At 38.1% G+C, this 15937-nt stretch overlaps 1 protein-coding gene across 2 annotated transcripts in view; it reads left to right on the plus strand.

Annotated features, from left to right (window-relative positions):
* Positions 1-15937, plus strand: part of LOC124183428 (alkaline phosphatase-like) — a 237491-nt gene that overhangs the window by 154139 nt on the left and 67415 nt on the right. Inside the window, exon 1 of one of the 2 annotated variants that reach the window (XM_046571909.1) lies at positions 1950-3186. The exons of the other annotated variant lie outside the window; for it this stretch is intronic. Coding sequence (XP_046427865.1) covers positions 3108-3186 — 79 coding nt within the window. The 5' untranslated portion in view covers positions 1950-3107. Of the gene's footprint in view, positions 1-1949; positions 3187-15937 lie in introns of those variants that run through there. 2 annotated transcript variants of the gene reach the window in all.

The following is a 15937-nucleotide window of genomic DNA, read 5'->3' on the forward strand; positions in this document are numbered from 1 at the left end:
GCGTTGAGGAAAAAGGGCAGGATAATGAAAGAATCAATTTTGTTGGTCGGAAATAACGACTCGTCTTTTATCAAAAGTCGAATATGTACCCAGAAATTTATTGTTGAATACAGCAATCGAAACACACAGAGGGCAAAATAAAAACGCTACGGAGCAGAAGAAAAATATCAACAAGTATATGTAACAAGGCTGAATGTCGCGCAATAATCCCGTGTATGATTAGCGTTTAAACGAGCAACGCAGATCTACAATAGCGGCCATTACATCGTCTGCAGGTATAAAGCCAGACACTCAAGACGAACGACCTGCTCGAATGGGGATCTCATTTGAACGGTTTTTTTCTCGGCGATAAATTCTACCCTACACCTTTGAATTATTGACACAACGGTTATTTCTTGCTTCATTTCGGATCGCATACTGAAGGGTTTGAATTTTGAAAACTCCTTTCGGGGTGGAATTTTTCACAATATTTTTGGGACTCGAAGTTCGATCTGTTTCACGTTTAAGAATGGAAAAATATTTTTGGGTTTTTTTTTTGGATTGATATTTGTCCTTAAACTCGAAGCAACGCAAATTGTAAACAACGAATCTATCGATCGGGTGAAGAATTGTTCTGTTCTACTTTCGATGAAAGATTTTCGAATTCAGGCTCAATTAATTCAGTCGAAAGATAATTTTAATTATCGAAATGAATCTACCAGCTTTCAAAATTTCTGCAAATCTGTGAGTACCGAGACTTGGAAAATTTTACAACTACCATGCAGGCTGTTGTAATAACCAAAGAAATATACCTGACAGACGGTTAAAATATAATTGTAATAAGACTTGTTCGCAGATTCTTTCCAACAACGATTAAATTCAAAGAGGTATGATTAAAAATAGTTTCTTTTGCAGAATTATTGGTCTGGAAAACTGAAATTTCAACGATAGTTTATAGAAACTATAATACAGTACAGCTGTGCAGCTTGCCGAAATACATATTCAATGTACAATAGCCAGATATGGGAATCCGAAAATTAGTACAAAAACGAACCGAATTGTTTATCAATTGCGAAGAGACAACATGAATTCTACCTATTCTCTCAAAGCCATATACCACGTTCAGCACAATTTAAAAATCCTTTCGAACTAATCGAAAGAACGGGTTCATCCGTGTCACAATAATCCACTCGCTGCGGTGCAAATATATTATTTATACAAACATTATCACGATTCGTAGGTATCACAGTTTATTTATTTATTTATTTATTTTTCAACGAAAGAGGGAAAAAAAATTGCCGATTCGCTGACTATCGTCGGTGCCGATCTCCAAATTACAAAATTATACCACAGGGCGCAAATATTCGGGGAAGGGTTGAAATTTCGATTTTAAAAAGTTTCGAAATCGCCTAATTTCGAATTATTTTTTGGCGAATGTCAGAAACCCAAAAATCGAAATGACCGTAGTTCCGAACGTAAAAATATCGTGAATCCAAAACGAAGAAAGATCAAAGTGGTGAAATTCAACCAAGTCAAAAATTCGCATAACTGAAAATCTTGGATCATTTTCAAATTTTCTCACTCTCGCACTTTCGGAACTTTGACTCGTCGGAGTTACGCCCTTCCGGAATATCGAGCATCGTCAGAGTTTGATTTCTTTACTCGTAAGTTTCCCCGCCGAAAAATTCGAAATACCACGCTCTCGGAAGTTTTGAAATTCGGAATTTCATCCCCACCCCAAATATTAATCTCCTTTCACAAATCTCCCGTCCTCCCATTCGTAGCATATGACATTTTTTCCGCACGTCCGTCGCCGTTTAGCGAACGCGGCTGTCGCTACACCTCCGTCTTCCCCCCCCTCCCGCCCCATCGGTCTGTTCGTCGCACCCACGCGGGCGCCGCGACGCCGATGGGTGGGGATAGGCGAAGCTGCTCGGTCCCGAATCTCCCAGAGTCGCGTAAGCGTCCACACGGCGTCGAGTTATCCGTAGGATCGCTGTTAATCGCCGGGCGGAGGAGAGGAACAGTTTTCTTTTTTTTCTCTCTCTTGTCATTTGAAGTGAAAATTTAAGGTTTTCGTATTACGTACTGCAATAAATCTGACGAAAAAACAGGGTGCCTTAGTGCAGAATGTAATCGTGTTTGAGCGTGTTTCGTAAACGTTGAAGAAATTTTGTGACAGAATAAATAACCTGCGTGTGATTAAATATACGCGAATTACGTTTGTTGGTACGTAATAATAAACACGTGATAACGTTTGGTGATTCGTGTTTCGCGCTGTTTGCTTGTTACTTGTTTTCATTCTTTTCATAAATCATTAAAGTGAAGTGCGATGGTGAAAAGATTTATAAATTATTTTGTAAAATTGTGACGAGCTGTTGTGAAGGATTTCTTCGCGAGTATTGAAGTTTATTTCCTCGTCCTCGTCTGTGACGCAACTTTTAACGGATGATTGTTACGTGAATGTCAAATTTAAATAGTAATTTTTACGAATAGACGGAAAAACAAGAGTAAAACAACGAAACGTTTGTACCAACTTTTGTCACATGTCGCCGCGTCGTGTGAATAATTAGTTATTTCGTGTCACGTAAGTTTTCCGCGTTCGCAAATGCCTGACGGTATTTGATAATATCATGCAAAGCGTACTCGCGTATTCCTGCGTTTAATAACGAACTACGTACAACACGAGAATAGGGGTTAAATTAACAAGGGTAGATGAGTGGGAAACGAGTTCGTAATGAGTTCGTTGCTGTCGTTAGGGAATGAGGAACTCAATATCGGGACGGTGGTAGATCACCCCTTTGTGGTGACACCGGATAGCTCGCTTGTACGACGACACGTCAAACCTCTGTAGCGAAGCTTGCGGAGAAGTCTGGGGTGGTGATCAAACGCCGATAATTCATCGGCCGCAATCGTTACGTGCATCATACACGTGTCGCGGGAAAGTTAGCGGTCGCGTTGTGTCTTCAGTGCGACGAGAAGTGTGTTGCGGGACGAGAAATTAGGCGTGAGATCGAGGAAAAGGAAACCACCCCTTTGGACAGGAGGAGAAAGTCTCGACGTTAACGCAGCGGGGTGATGAGGTCAGGCCGGGGAAAAGCGTAGGAGTTGCTCGCTTCGCTTTGGAGATGAGGCCCGGCTCGCTATCGCCCCCGGTTATCACCGTCATCGCGATTTTTACGGCCTTGACCAGCGCCGGCGATCAAGGTGAGAGGTTTGAATTACGTCCGAGAGAGGAGAGCATCGGGTAAACGGGGCGGGGGCGCAGAAACGCGAGGGACCAAAAAGTAGACGGGGTGAAATTCCGAAAATTGAATTACAGATCATAGTTGACAACTTGACGCGATGATGTATCGAATGAATTAAACATATGGGAGAAAAGACGTACCGCTCGAATGTTATTGCAAAAATATATTTTCTATTCCTTTGCATTATTTGTTTTCTTTGATGACACGGACGATCGTCTAATACAAGAAGATAATCCTAACGAAACTAGCATCCGGTTGACGAATTTCACAAATTCCGAATTTTCAGGAGATTCGGTTCGTTTCAAGGATCGATATTTTCCTCGTTCTGAACTTTGATTATCGACGTTATTCGTTGATTGTTGAAAGTATCAGCCGCTTTCAATTTTCAATTTCGGAACATTCATTTTTCTGTACCTCCACATTCTGTGCTTTTTTCAATCGAAATGCAGACTGTTCTGAAAATTGGTTTTTTTTTTTTTTTAGATAAAAGAGCGTTTGGTTAAACGAACTTTCGAGAAAACGGTTATCCTACTGGGTTATTTATCCCAAATACCAATTTCGCAACTCTGAACATTCTTCATTTTAGAAATCGTATATCGAAAGTTTCGTGTTTTCGACCACTCGACTTTTTCGCCTATCCGGTTTTAGACCCCCACCCAGGTATCTGCCCCGTTTCACGGGGTCTTTTAGGTCCTGGGGCCGACTTTCCGGGACCCGGGGTCCCCGTTTTTCGCGTCGGACCGTGAAACGTTGTTGTACCCAATTGTACAAGCCGGCTCCTTCAACGAATGGAATATCACTTACAAGCTGCGTAATAACCGGCCAGCGATTCGGGCTTGACTTTCACAGTTCGGTCGAAAAGCGCTCGCACCGTTAAAGCTCGCTTTGTTCACCGTGGAGTTATTTCGAAAGCGTTCACCGTGACTCGGATTTCGAGTGAAATTGATAACCGGAGTGTGAAAAGAGTAAAGGTTCCGTAACGATTTTGGCACGAATAATACTCGGTAAGTGGTGCAAGGGTCTTTATTACAAAATGAAAACTTTTCACTCCTGTTCAAGGATTATCCAAAATCTCTCCGAGGGTACTGAATTTCACTTTTCCATTTACAACTCTACAAAATTAACAATTTTACGTATCACGACGTACTAAAAGTTGCTTCTTTCTTTTTTTTTTTTTATTTTTATTTTTATTTTTTATCCGACTCGCTCGGTTTCACCGATCGATCCGTGTAATCTCCGTTTCCTCGCTCACTCTTAGAAGAAGAAGCTACATTTGTTATTTGGATATTGTTTCGACTACAGGTCTCTGCAATCGGTACCTGACGGGCAGTTTGGGATTTCACGTGATTAGGGTTGGCGTCTAGGTCACAGCTTTTGACGAGGGTTCAATTCTCAAATGGGTATTATTATTCAACTAAATACGCGTGCGTACAGATACTTGCTTACGCCCAACCGACCATCCCGAACTGCAACAGCTGGGATGAAACTTCACCGGCAAGGAAAAAACAACCAGACACATTTACCCGATTCTTCCCCCTCCCCCATTACACCCTCGTTTATGCAGGGGTAAAATTTTGCTGCAAATTAACCTCTGCTGGACACCGGAGCAGAAGGCTTTTGTACGTTTTGTATCTACCTAACTTCACATATGTACGTCTAACTTTAATTGAGCTTACTGAGGGGAGAGGCAATCTACTAGAGCAGCGTTGCCTCGGAAGCTACATTTATTGCCTTTCTCTGAAGCCAGGCAGATCCTGAGAGCCGCTCGACGCGCGAACGATTAAAAATTATTTAGATTCGCATTTTACAGCGTAGTTGGAGAAAAGCAAAAAAAAACTAAAAATTATCCTCTTAACTCTATCTCTTCAATTTAAGTTTCTACTCTCATCTGCATATTTTTTTAGAAAATGTCCAGACGATCGCGGTTGCTGATGTTAAGCGAAGAGAATTATGGAGACATATTTATCTTCTTAAAGTTTGTTCGTGGAAAATTTGTTATCAATGCGTTGATAATTATTGGGGTGAAATATCTCGTTTCTCTAGATCCGTAGACATCGACTTTCAGTGTTGAAAAATGAATTTCAAATCTCGACGAAACGTTCTCTCGAAAACTTTATCCAAAGCCGAATGAATTTTTCAAGATCGTGAATTTTGAAGCTTGACTGCAATATGCTTAACTCCGTTATAGTTTTCACGGAGAGTTTAGCTCGAGTTCGTAACTTTGACGAATTTGAAAATTATAGACGAGATCGCATTGAATTTTAATCTCAGATAACTATCTGACAAACAACCATCCCTTGATGCCCTCAATGTTTGTTTATTCATTTGTTTAAAAAAAATTCTTTGATAAATTTTTCCAATAAATTATTTACACCCATCTCCCGACTAACTCGTACTCGGAAATTAAAATCACGAGTCGTCCATTGCCTCGGATATTACGTATGAACAGCGTTAGCCCGGGATTTTCGACGCGTGCTTCTACGGAGCGGTTGAGAAATCCCGTTGCGGTTTTATACGGTATATATGGAAGTATGTACATAGAGACCCCACAATCTCTTTCGCGCGACAGATATTCGAGGATCCCGCCTTTGCAGCCCGAGCAAACAGAGCCCGGCGTACTTACCAAAGGGGCAAAGCTTGTTTCTCTCGCGGATTAATTCGAGTTTTCGTTTCTCGGCGCACCGCTTTTTTGCACTCACGACACGTTTGCAAAATATCCACCGTTTTAACCTGCCTTACAATAAAAAAAAAAGAAAAAAAAAATTCTAAAGGCTCGTAACAGAGCTTGCTCAACGGGTTTACGTTTTAAAATTTTTAACGAGATGTATAAACAATGCGTTCATCGTTTTGATGGATTATACGGTATAGGTGCGATAGATGATAAATTGCAAGTGAGATTTGTTGGAATGATGAATAAATCGATCTAGATTTTTTTTATTAGAATTTTCGACCAACGTTTTCCGCGTATCTTTTGTTTTTAGACACATTTGTTTTTTTTTTTTTGCGAGGACAAGTAAAGTGAAAAATAATAAATTGACGCGGTGAGTTGAATGAGGGAAAATTGAGAGGAGGTAAATTAGCGCTACGACGTATATGTATAAAGCTATATCATCGTCTCTTGGACAATCTTGAAGTATCATCAAATTTGTACAGTTAAGTGACGGTGTTCCATTACGTTTATTGCCGTGCAATATCGGAGAAAATTATACCTGCCTCCCTTCTATACTGAGAGAGAAAGAGAGAAAAATGGAATTAGGAAGAGAGAGAGAGATTGGAGCATGGTCGTTATTTTTGATTGATTACACCGCGTATAAAGTTCTTGCCCTGTTGGAACGATAATAATTTTTGGTGTATGTAACCGGGAAACACGAGAGATAAATCTCGCAACTTCAATGCCGGGGAAACGAGTCAATTTGGAGAAATTGGCCAGTGGAGTAAAACTACATTCTGCAGCTTTGACAAAGTTCGACACTGTCATCATAGCAGATGAAAGACCCCGGAATGCGTTTTCGCCAAATTCTTACACTCGCTTAGGCGCCGTTTAAAAAAGGAACAGACGATTTTTTATAGCAGCTCTCCGTGCTTTTTTCTCCTTTTTATTCCCAGAGTCGCTCCGAAAAATGAATAATTCGCATCGCGGAGAAAACGGTTTTTATTCCAAACCCGTCCGGTCCTCTTTAAATCGCTGATTCGTTACCATTGAACAACAAGTTTTTAACGAGTCCTGAATGGTGTTTTTTTTTTAAGCCTAGTTTTGCTTGGTGAATAACGAAAGAAAAGTGAGGTAAAGAAAAAAATAATAATAAAAACGGGGACCCTTCGAGTAAATATGTGAAAATATGAAAACAGGCGAACTTGCGAAGAAGTTTGATTTATTACGAAGTTGAAATTGATAAACGTTACTCGTAACGAAATGTTTGATTAAATTCGTTGTTTTAACATTTTCGAACCTTTTTCAAGGAGTCAAGTTATTAGAACACGAGTAGAAAGCTTTGCGTTACGACACGAATGAATTTCAGAGAATTTCAAATTTTCGAAATAACAATTACTCTTATCAAAACGATAATTTAATTACATCCAGAGATTTCCTTTGCACAATTCTCACAATTTCTCGTCAAGAATCTCGGGGGATGACGATGGTTCTCAGTCTCGGTGGTGAATAATACGCACAGTTAATTGTCATAACATCACTAAATATCGTCGGTAAAATATGCAGCTATCCTCTGAGATCTCTGTCCGATATTATTAAATAAATTGAGGAAGTCCTCGTCGAGTTTCCTTGACACAATTTACCCAAGCGTCCCGAATTCCGGCTTACTTACCCACCGATTACCAAAATTTTTCCATACCGTTCCCCACGCTTTATTTTTTTTTACGCCGCGCTGCTTACTCGACAAATTCCACTACATGTTACGCATACGTGAGTATATATCGCGCGTGAATTTTGATGAAAATAATTTCGGGACGGGAAGAAACGCGGGACGGTTTCCCGGAGGGATGCCAAATTCCACGTGGACCCTTCCTGCGTAATGGGCCAAGTTATCGGGCGGGATATTCCCGGGGTGACTTGCCCCCGCCACCTTCTTCTTCTTCTTCTTGTTCGTCTCCTCCTTTTCCCTCTTCTTCCACCTCACCGCTTCATCCAGGGCGAACCCTTCTTTCGGCATTGACTACTATCAAGCTTTCTCTCCCGTCAGTGCTTCCCGGTTATTTCAACCCCGGCTGAGGTAGCGAATTTTATCATCCCCTGCCTCTCGCGCCTCCGGGAGCTTAGAGACGGAAGAAAATGGGGAGACGGAGGAGAGAAAACATGCGTATAAATTCATTACCACTGCGAATACGCGCTCCTCGTTCCTTTGATACTCTTACACTTCATTTGTATTGCTTATACAACACGGCTTACGCCGAGAATTTAATCGGATGACTTCCACCTCTTTTATCGTCGTTATTTTCACTCTGATGGAAAAAACGAGGCTTGATCCGGGCGCTAGGTTGCAACGAAAAAGGATTGTCTTGGAAAAATATCGTTTCACGTTATTCGAAATTCATCATACTGTGGACGATTTATAGATAATTTACATTCACTTATGTAATTAACCGTGATTAATGCAAGAAAATGTAAACATAAAAAGAAACTGTGCACGAATGCAATATTTCCAGAGTTATCAACAACTGAGCTTTATTCTGTATTTTGAAACGCGGTTTTCAATTTCTTTTGATACTCACGGATTTTATATATATAATATATATATACATATATATATATATATATATATAAACTTAATAGTTTTGAAGTAAAGCTTTTTCTTGCTCCTGTTCTCATTTTTATTTAGACCCTTGTTTTTTTTCTCCTTTTTTTCAACACTTTCGAGGCATTTGCGTACACGGTTTGCGAAAATCGCCTAGGGTGATAGATCACGAGTCTTCGGAGTCTCTTTGATGTTTTGCAAGCTCGATATATTCGATTTGATCTGAGTTTGTTCCAGAAACTAAACCTAATGCCCATTTCAAACACAATATTGTTTTATCTTTGGGGGAATTTCTTTCAATTTACCTGGGCCCCATGCTTCGAAACCACTATTAACCCTTTGTCTGTCATTTTAGCATATTTGCTAGAATGACGAAACAATTTTTTTCGAACATCGTTATCAATCAATTTAAATTTAAAAACCCTGAAATAATTTTTAAAATAGTAACGCACTCTAAAGAAAGGTTTTACCGAATTATTTTATTTGAAAAACTTTTCATTTAGGCGTGAAAATTGGAAAATTCTATTTTTAAAAAGTGAAAAATTTGAAGCGGTTGAGAAAAATGATTCTCTTCAACGGGAAAGAAGCTTACCCGTAAGAGAGTTAATATTCCATTTTTCCTTCGTGTCTTTTTTTCCCCTCATTATGATTTCAGCACTTTTTGAACACGCTGCGAAAAGTTTTTCACGTAAAATAAATCACAGACGATTCAATTCACTGAGAATATTTTTCACGATCCAACGAAGAAGGAAATCAATGTAGTTATCTTTATGTCCACATTTGTTCACAATCTAAAATTTTCTCTTCAATGAATTCCGATTGGAACTATTCTTCTCATTTCAATAAGAAAAATACCTTTTTTTCTGTAACGGAAAAAATGTATCTTCACGTAGAAAATTAATAATATTCCAAACGTCAATAATAATATGAATATGACAAAAGTAGCTCAGTCTTAGCTTGTTGTGAACACTTTATTTTCATTGTAGCAATTCAGCTACTTATTATAAACATCTACGGGAAACGGAACTCAGAGAAGTTGAAGAAAATTCTTCCCTCGCCGTTGACTAATTGTATTATATTTAACATTGTCAATTAACGTTGCACGTCGACAATTATTATACAAATTTTACGGAGATGAAACTTTCTGCGTTATGCCACTTCAAAATTGAATCGTATAATAATATTGTAAATAAAATACCTGTATACACGTACAATTTCGGTATGTAAATTGGTGTAAGAACAGGAAACGCGTTTCGGTGCAAATAACTTTTCACTCCGGTTGAGCCATTCCACGCCAATTCTTTCTTCCTCGCGTGGGGAGAAGATAGAAAAGCTATACATATACTCGCCGCTACCCAGCGAAGATATTATACTTGAAGAAGCTGGCGTCAACCAAAAGTCTCGGAAGTTTAAAAGTTGAAAAAGAAATTGCGATGTTATACTTTATACATTCCTGCTGCCGAGTTTGAGAAATTTTACGTTGCGAAAGAGGTAATTTTTTTTCTTTTTCATCTTGTTTCGTACCAGTAACCCACGATTCGCTTGCGAACCTTACATATATATATATATATATAAATTTATGAAATCGGCTCTCGCATCAGTTTGCAATCGTTAATATTCATCATTTTTATTCCATCTTTTTCCACTCACTCAACTCCGACCGCCTCTCCCTTGTTTGAATTGAAACTCCAAGCGTTGTCTGACCAATTTTTATTTTGTGAAATATCAACCCGTATCTCTTGAGCTTTGAATTTAAGTGAATGATTTGGGTCTGACAGTGAGAAAGCATTACAAGCAAGTAAAAGAAAATAACAGAAGGAAATTCAAAAATTCACAACACTTATCTGTATTACGTATACGGTGAGCTGAGGTACACGGTATCTATGTATAAAATTATATTTCTGCACGCGATATACATTCCGTTCTGACTTTGACAAATTGCTTTCACATCGACGAATGAAGATAAAAAGCGACCGCAGCTCTTGAATAATTTTTCCCACGGCATGGCACTTTGAGTTTAATTAAATTGAAATTGCAAAATTGTCGGTAAGAATTATAGTCGGATTAAGCGGAGATAAATGAATGGAAAATTCTTTCGTTATACTTCTAATCTGCGAATCATTTAATTCGAAATTGAATCGCAAAATAAATGACGCTGTTCTTACACTCGCTGATTGCAAAGTTGTTCTTTTTTTCGATTTTTTTTCTTTTTTCTTTTTTCTCGCAAGCCTGTTGATTCGGAATCCGTAATTTGATCTAGATAATTATATTTTCTATTCGTCATTTCTGTAATATAGCAAATTGGATCGAATCTGTAGATGTCTGTAGTCACTGTAGATATTTGATTGGTTCAGCAGCCGCAGACCTTGCAAAATATCTTCACTGATACGGACGTCCATTCGAGCGTGAAAAAATAAATTTCATTGATTTTCCACGGCAAGAAACACGGTGAAATTACTACGCAAATGAAAATCGTGGGAACAACGTTTCTGTATCAGTAACGGAAGTGATTGGCGAAAAATGACTGCGTAAATCGCAATGTAAAATTTATGAACGCGAATTGTTTCGCTATCTCAGCGAATTTTGTGATTTTTTTTTTTTGTAATAATTCCTTTTAGTTAGGAGACACGTCAATAAAATTACAAACATTTCTTGAAAACGTAGAATTTCGAATAATAATAATGTTTGTTGAACCGAGCAATTTCTATTATGTTCGATTCGATAGTCTTGGATTATATTTCTAACATATTTCAAAAACCTTTTTTAAACGCAATTTTCATCTAACGGGCTTCCACAAATTCCGCAGCAGCATAAGAAATAAAAGCTTCCATTGAATGCGATTCAATTAGTAACTCGATTTTATTAGCATCTACTAAGTGCAATTGATGATGATATTGTTCGTTTGGCAACAAACTTCGAAATACGTCGTACGTCGAAATTAAATTAGCGCTATTGAAGTAGAGTATGCAGCTGGCAATATAAACAATTTTTATTACTGTGTTCTATGACGATGATCGTTGATTATACGCAATGAAATATTGGAAGAATCCTCTCTGTGAGCTTATTGGAATTTGCATAATTCAGAAATGTATCGAATACGGTCGGAATTTAAAACCTGTAGTACCAAAAAAAAAAGGCAAGTGTCCTTCAAATAAATTTGAGCACATAGATCTGTCTTTTCTCTACATCGCTTTGCTTTTCTTGACGCAAAAGAGAAAACGTGGTTATATAACTGCAGAAATCCGGCCATTTTTTTTACGATTCAAAGCTGAGTTAATCTAATTGTAATTTAAGTCAGGTCAAAATTAGAGAAGAAAAACCGATTGAGACGCGAAATCTGATTTCGAGCATTGATTATTTCCTTAATTAAATTCAAAAATAATATGCTTATTAGACTGGATCAAAAAAATCGACTATTTTTTCTTCAAAATCCCCTCCGAAATACTTTCGAGGGGTCGAAAAAAGATGCCTGTCAAAAGCGGAGCTGTTAAAATTAATATTTAGAGGTCGCTCGTCGCGGATTTCTATTTTCCGTTTAAATAGCACAGGAAATTTTTTCCTTAGAATTTTATAGCTCACAAGTCAATAAACAAATTCAAATGACTCGTACATATTTTTACATGCGTATAGCTTCGTTAAACTTGACAAATTAAAAATTTTTAACCGACTTCGTTCCTCATTGAAAATCCCAAACTAGGAAATTTTTTAAAAAAGTTTAATGACATTTAGTAACAAATTTTAACATTTTGCCTTAACGTAAAAAAAAAAAAATGATAGGATACATTTTTTGTAGAGTGTTAAATTTCCTACAAAAACACGTATGAGTATTTTGGATTTGTTTATTGGTTTGTGAGCTACAAAATTCTAAAGAAAAAAAAAAAAAAATCGTATAGCAATTAGATGGAAAATATAAATCCACGATGAGCGCCGATTTCTTCGAACCAGTCTAATATTAATATATATGTATATTATATGTATAGGTACATGCAGAGAATGTCATCTACATGCTAAAACAGAGGTACATACACGTACATTAGTACATACTGTATTTATACGAAGACCTTGTGTATGTATTTATGCGCATATATATACATAAAAGAGAGTCTGACGAGAAGGCTTTAAAATTTCGGTTTCAAAGTTGGGAAGAACCAAATCCCGTCATTCGGAACGTTTCCTCATCCGCTTCCTTTCCTTTCTCTTTTTCTCCTCATTTCTTTCATTCCGTATATATACACGTACACTTGTATATTTTCTTTTATTCTAATTTCTTAACCGTCTCACCGCTTCTCGGGTAAATAAATGTCTTTCGAGACAATTTCGAGTCCTTTATACCTATGTGTATACATATATATCGTATGCTCGCTCGGGTTCTTCTTCTTCTCGCCCGTTTTCCCCATAGGTATTATACTCGAGGTTTGTTCGTTACTTCCTACTTCCGTACCCGCAGAAAAGTTTGACGATGAACTTTGCGTCTTCGTCGCCATACCAATTTCCATCCCTTGCTTACCTATGCGCACATTCATACACGTTCTATTTCAAGCATCTGTACATCGTATATATATATATATGAATTACTTTTTGGGGAGCTGCGTTGGGGATAAAAGGAGAGTAGTTATACCCTCCAAGCTGTGTATCTTGAAATGAGAGAGAGAATATCCGATGTCGCGACCCCTGCAGACTTTTCCACACCAGTCCATTTATGAAGAGAGCCGTCTTCATTGGCCTCTGTGGATCTGTGTGTTTGCGTGTGTTTCGATACGCGTGCAGGATCGCAGAAGAACTCATCAAGAATATCAGATGTATACCTTCGACCCGTGTCGCACGCGAAATGGCGCCCCGAAACGTATAAAAATATCGCTCTTTGCGTGGGGGGAAAAAATGTGTAACGATCGATCCGAAATACAGGCCTGCAAGTTACGATAAAAGCGCGAAGATAAGCTGCTACGCAGATATCTGTGTTATGCTCGACTTTACCATCAGCGATGGAGAAATTTATCAAGAAAAAAGAAAGGAAAAAAATAAAGAAATATCCAGAAGAACTTGTCCGTGTAGAAAGTGTGCTTTGTTTCTTTATATTCTTCAAATTTTTCACAATTATCGAGAGATCAGCGGAGCAATTTCGATTCTGTGTAAAATTTTACACAGCGTTTTGGAAAAGCTTAGAATCTCAAGTAACGAATTACACACTAATTAATCGTTCAATATTCCTTCATATGATTATTGTACTAAAATCGAAACTCAGTGTATTCAATAGTAATATTCTATAACCTTACGGATGCCGAGAATTGCTCGAGTCACGTTTTCGCTTTGTGTCCCTCGTTTCTATACCTTGCATTTCACTCCATACTCAAAGCCCACCGTACCTGCCCTTGTCCTATAGATAACTACACGATTCCACGTTCGCGGAGAAATGGTCAAAGTTTGACCGCAAGGTGTCCGCGGCGAGGCCAAAAGGGAGCTAATTGAACCTCGGTCGAGCAGTAAAGTTTCGGTATATCAAAGACTCATTTTTTCGTTCCGTATTTATCTTCACTCGTTGAATCGCCGGAACTGGTTATAGATGGAAATTCTTGTAAAAATAAATTTTCCATGAATTTAACCGCCAATGAGCAATCAAATCTGACAAGCTAATTACCACCGCCACGACAATATTATAGTCGCCAAATTTCCATCAGTCTAAAGACAATATTGCGTATGGTTTCGAATACAAAGTGTAACATTTTTCAAGGAGAAATAGAACCAGATTTTTAAGGTTATTATTTATGCGATTCAATTCGAATGGGAAAAATTCGAGGATCTCAACTGTCGTATATATTCGTGCTAAGCGTAGTTTTCGTACCTCGGCAGTTTCTTCGACAAACTCTACTTCTGCAATACATTACGTCTATATTCTATGCACAATTTACATGAACGTGTATATTTTTTTTCGGACAAACGTAGCCGAACTTCGGCGGTCCGACTGCGATTCGACAATCGCAGAAGGACCCTCGTGACCCTCGTGACATTGTGGCGTTGGAAAAAAGACGTGTAAAAAGAAAAGCAAAGAATCGAGTCATTCGAAATAATGGAATATGACCAAAGCGATAGGGGAAAAGTCTGCGGCAACTTCATACACGTACATATATATATATATGTACAAATATATTGTTAACTTATCAGTTGTCCGAACAGAGATTTGATTCCATTCTTCAGACGATCGGGAATCGTTCGTAACCTAATGTTTTGAGTGCTTGTATAGGTATACAGTGGAAATGAATATCCGTTAAATTTCCTTTCTGGTTTTCTCTCGAAGTGCGCGCGGTATTCCTGCCGACACGATCAATCGATTCCCTGTCACTTTTCTACCGACTTCCATCAAACAATGTCGCCTACAAAATAATAATAATAATAATAATAATAATAATAGTGATAAAAAAAAAACCACACAGCGCCGGCTAGACTAGCTGAGGCTATAAAACGGGCAGGAAATTGACAACCTCGACCCGCCTTGCAGTAAAAGATTTTCAATTATACCAACGGCATGTTCATATTCCATGAGGTATTATAATATTGTCTACTCCCTGAGTCTGTCGACATATACGAAAGTATTTTCATCGAGTCTCCCCGAGAAGCGTATATTGTGACTTTCCTAAAACGTACGTTTCACACGCTACTCGAAAAGTGCCACGTTTTGTTGGATGTAAAATTTTTAACGTCAACGTTAAAACACGGTAGGAAACTTGATTTTTCGTAATCCTTATCGCATTCAAGTGAACTCTACGAATTTTGAATGCAGAAAAATGCTTCTGCTATTACGTGAAACGAAATTGTTTTCCTTCATAGAAGAATTCAATAATACTACGAAGAAAAGTATTACTAATAGCAGTTTATTAGACGATTGAAAATTGTGAAATTATCGTGAAGAAAAAAACGGAGGAATATTTGGGGAATCGTGTTGATTGAAAAGAAATGAAGACTGGGTTCGATTTTCAAACTGAAAAATGTAAAACTAGGGTATAATATTGTACATAATTTGGAATGAAAAAAACATTACGTCTGTTTTGAAACGTATAAAAATAATATCGAACAATACGGTCTTCGCGTACGTACGCTTTGAGTTTTCAGTATATACTTACGCATAAATACATATAAATATATAAATTGTACGAAATATATAGCTATTTATGTAGAAAATAAGAAGCGTGGCATCCGTTAAATAATATATTACATTTCGCCAAAGGTTCCTGGAAAATTTGGCTATGTAAAGGGATGTTTCGCATCTTTTGATATTTGCCGTAATTTATGAGGCAAGATAAATTACGTGCCTAGTCTTTCTCGTCCGCAAGCCCGCCTCGCCTTACCTTCCAACCCTTAACCCTCTTTTCCTCCCTTTTGCCGAATTACTTGTACCGTCATTTTGCATAAGAAACCGCTAACAAACTGGAGGGAAATGTATTCAGAGGCGTATCCTACTCCTGTCCC

Source organism: Neodiprion fabricii, chromosome 5, assembly GCF_021155785.1.
Source record: "Neodiprion fabricii isolate iyNeoFabr1 chromosome 5, iyNeoFabr1.1, whole genome shotgun sequence".
Lineage (NCBI taxonomy): Eukaryota > Metazoa > Arthropoda > Insecta > Hymenoptera > Diprionidae > Neodiprion > Neodiprion fabricii.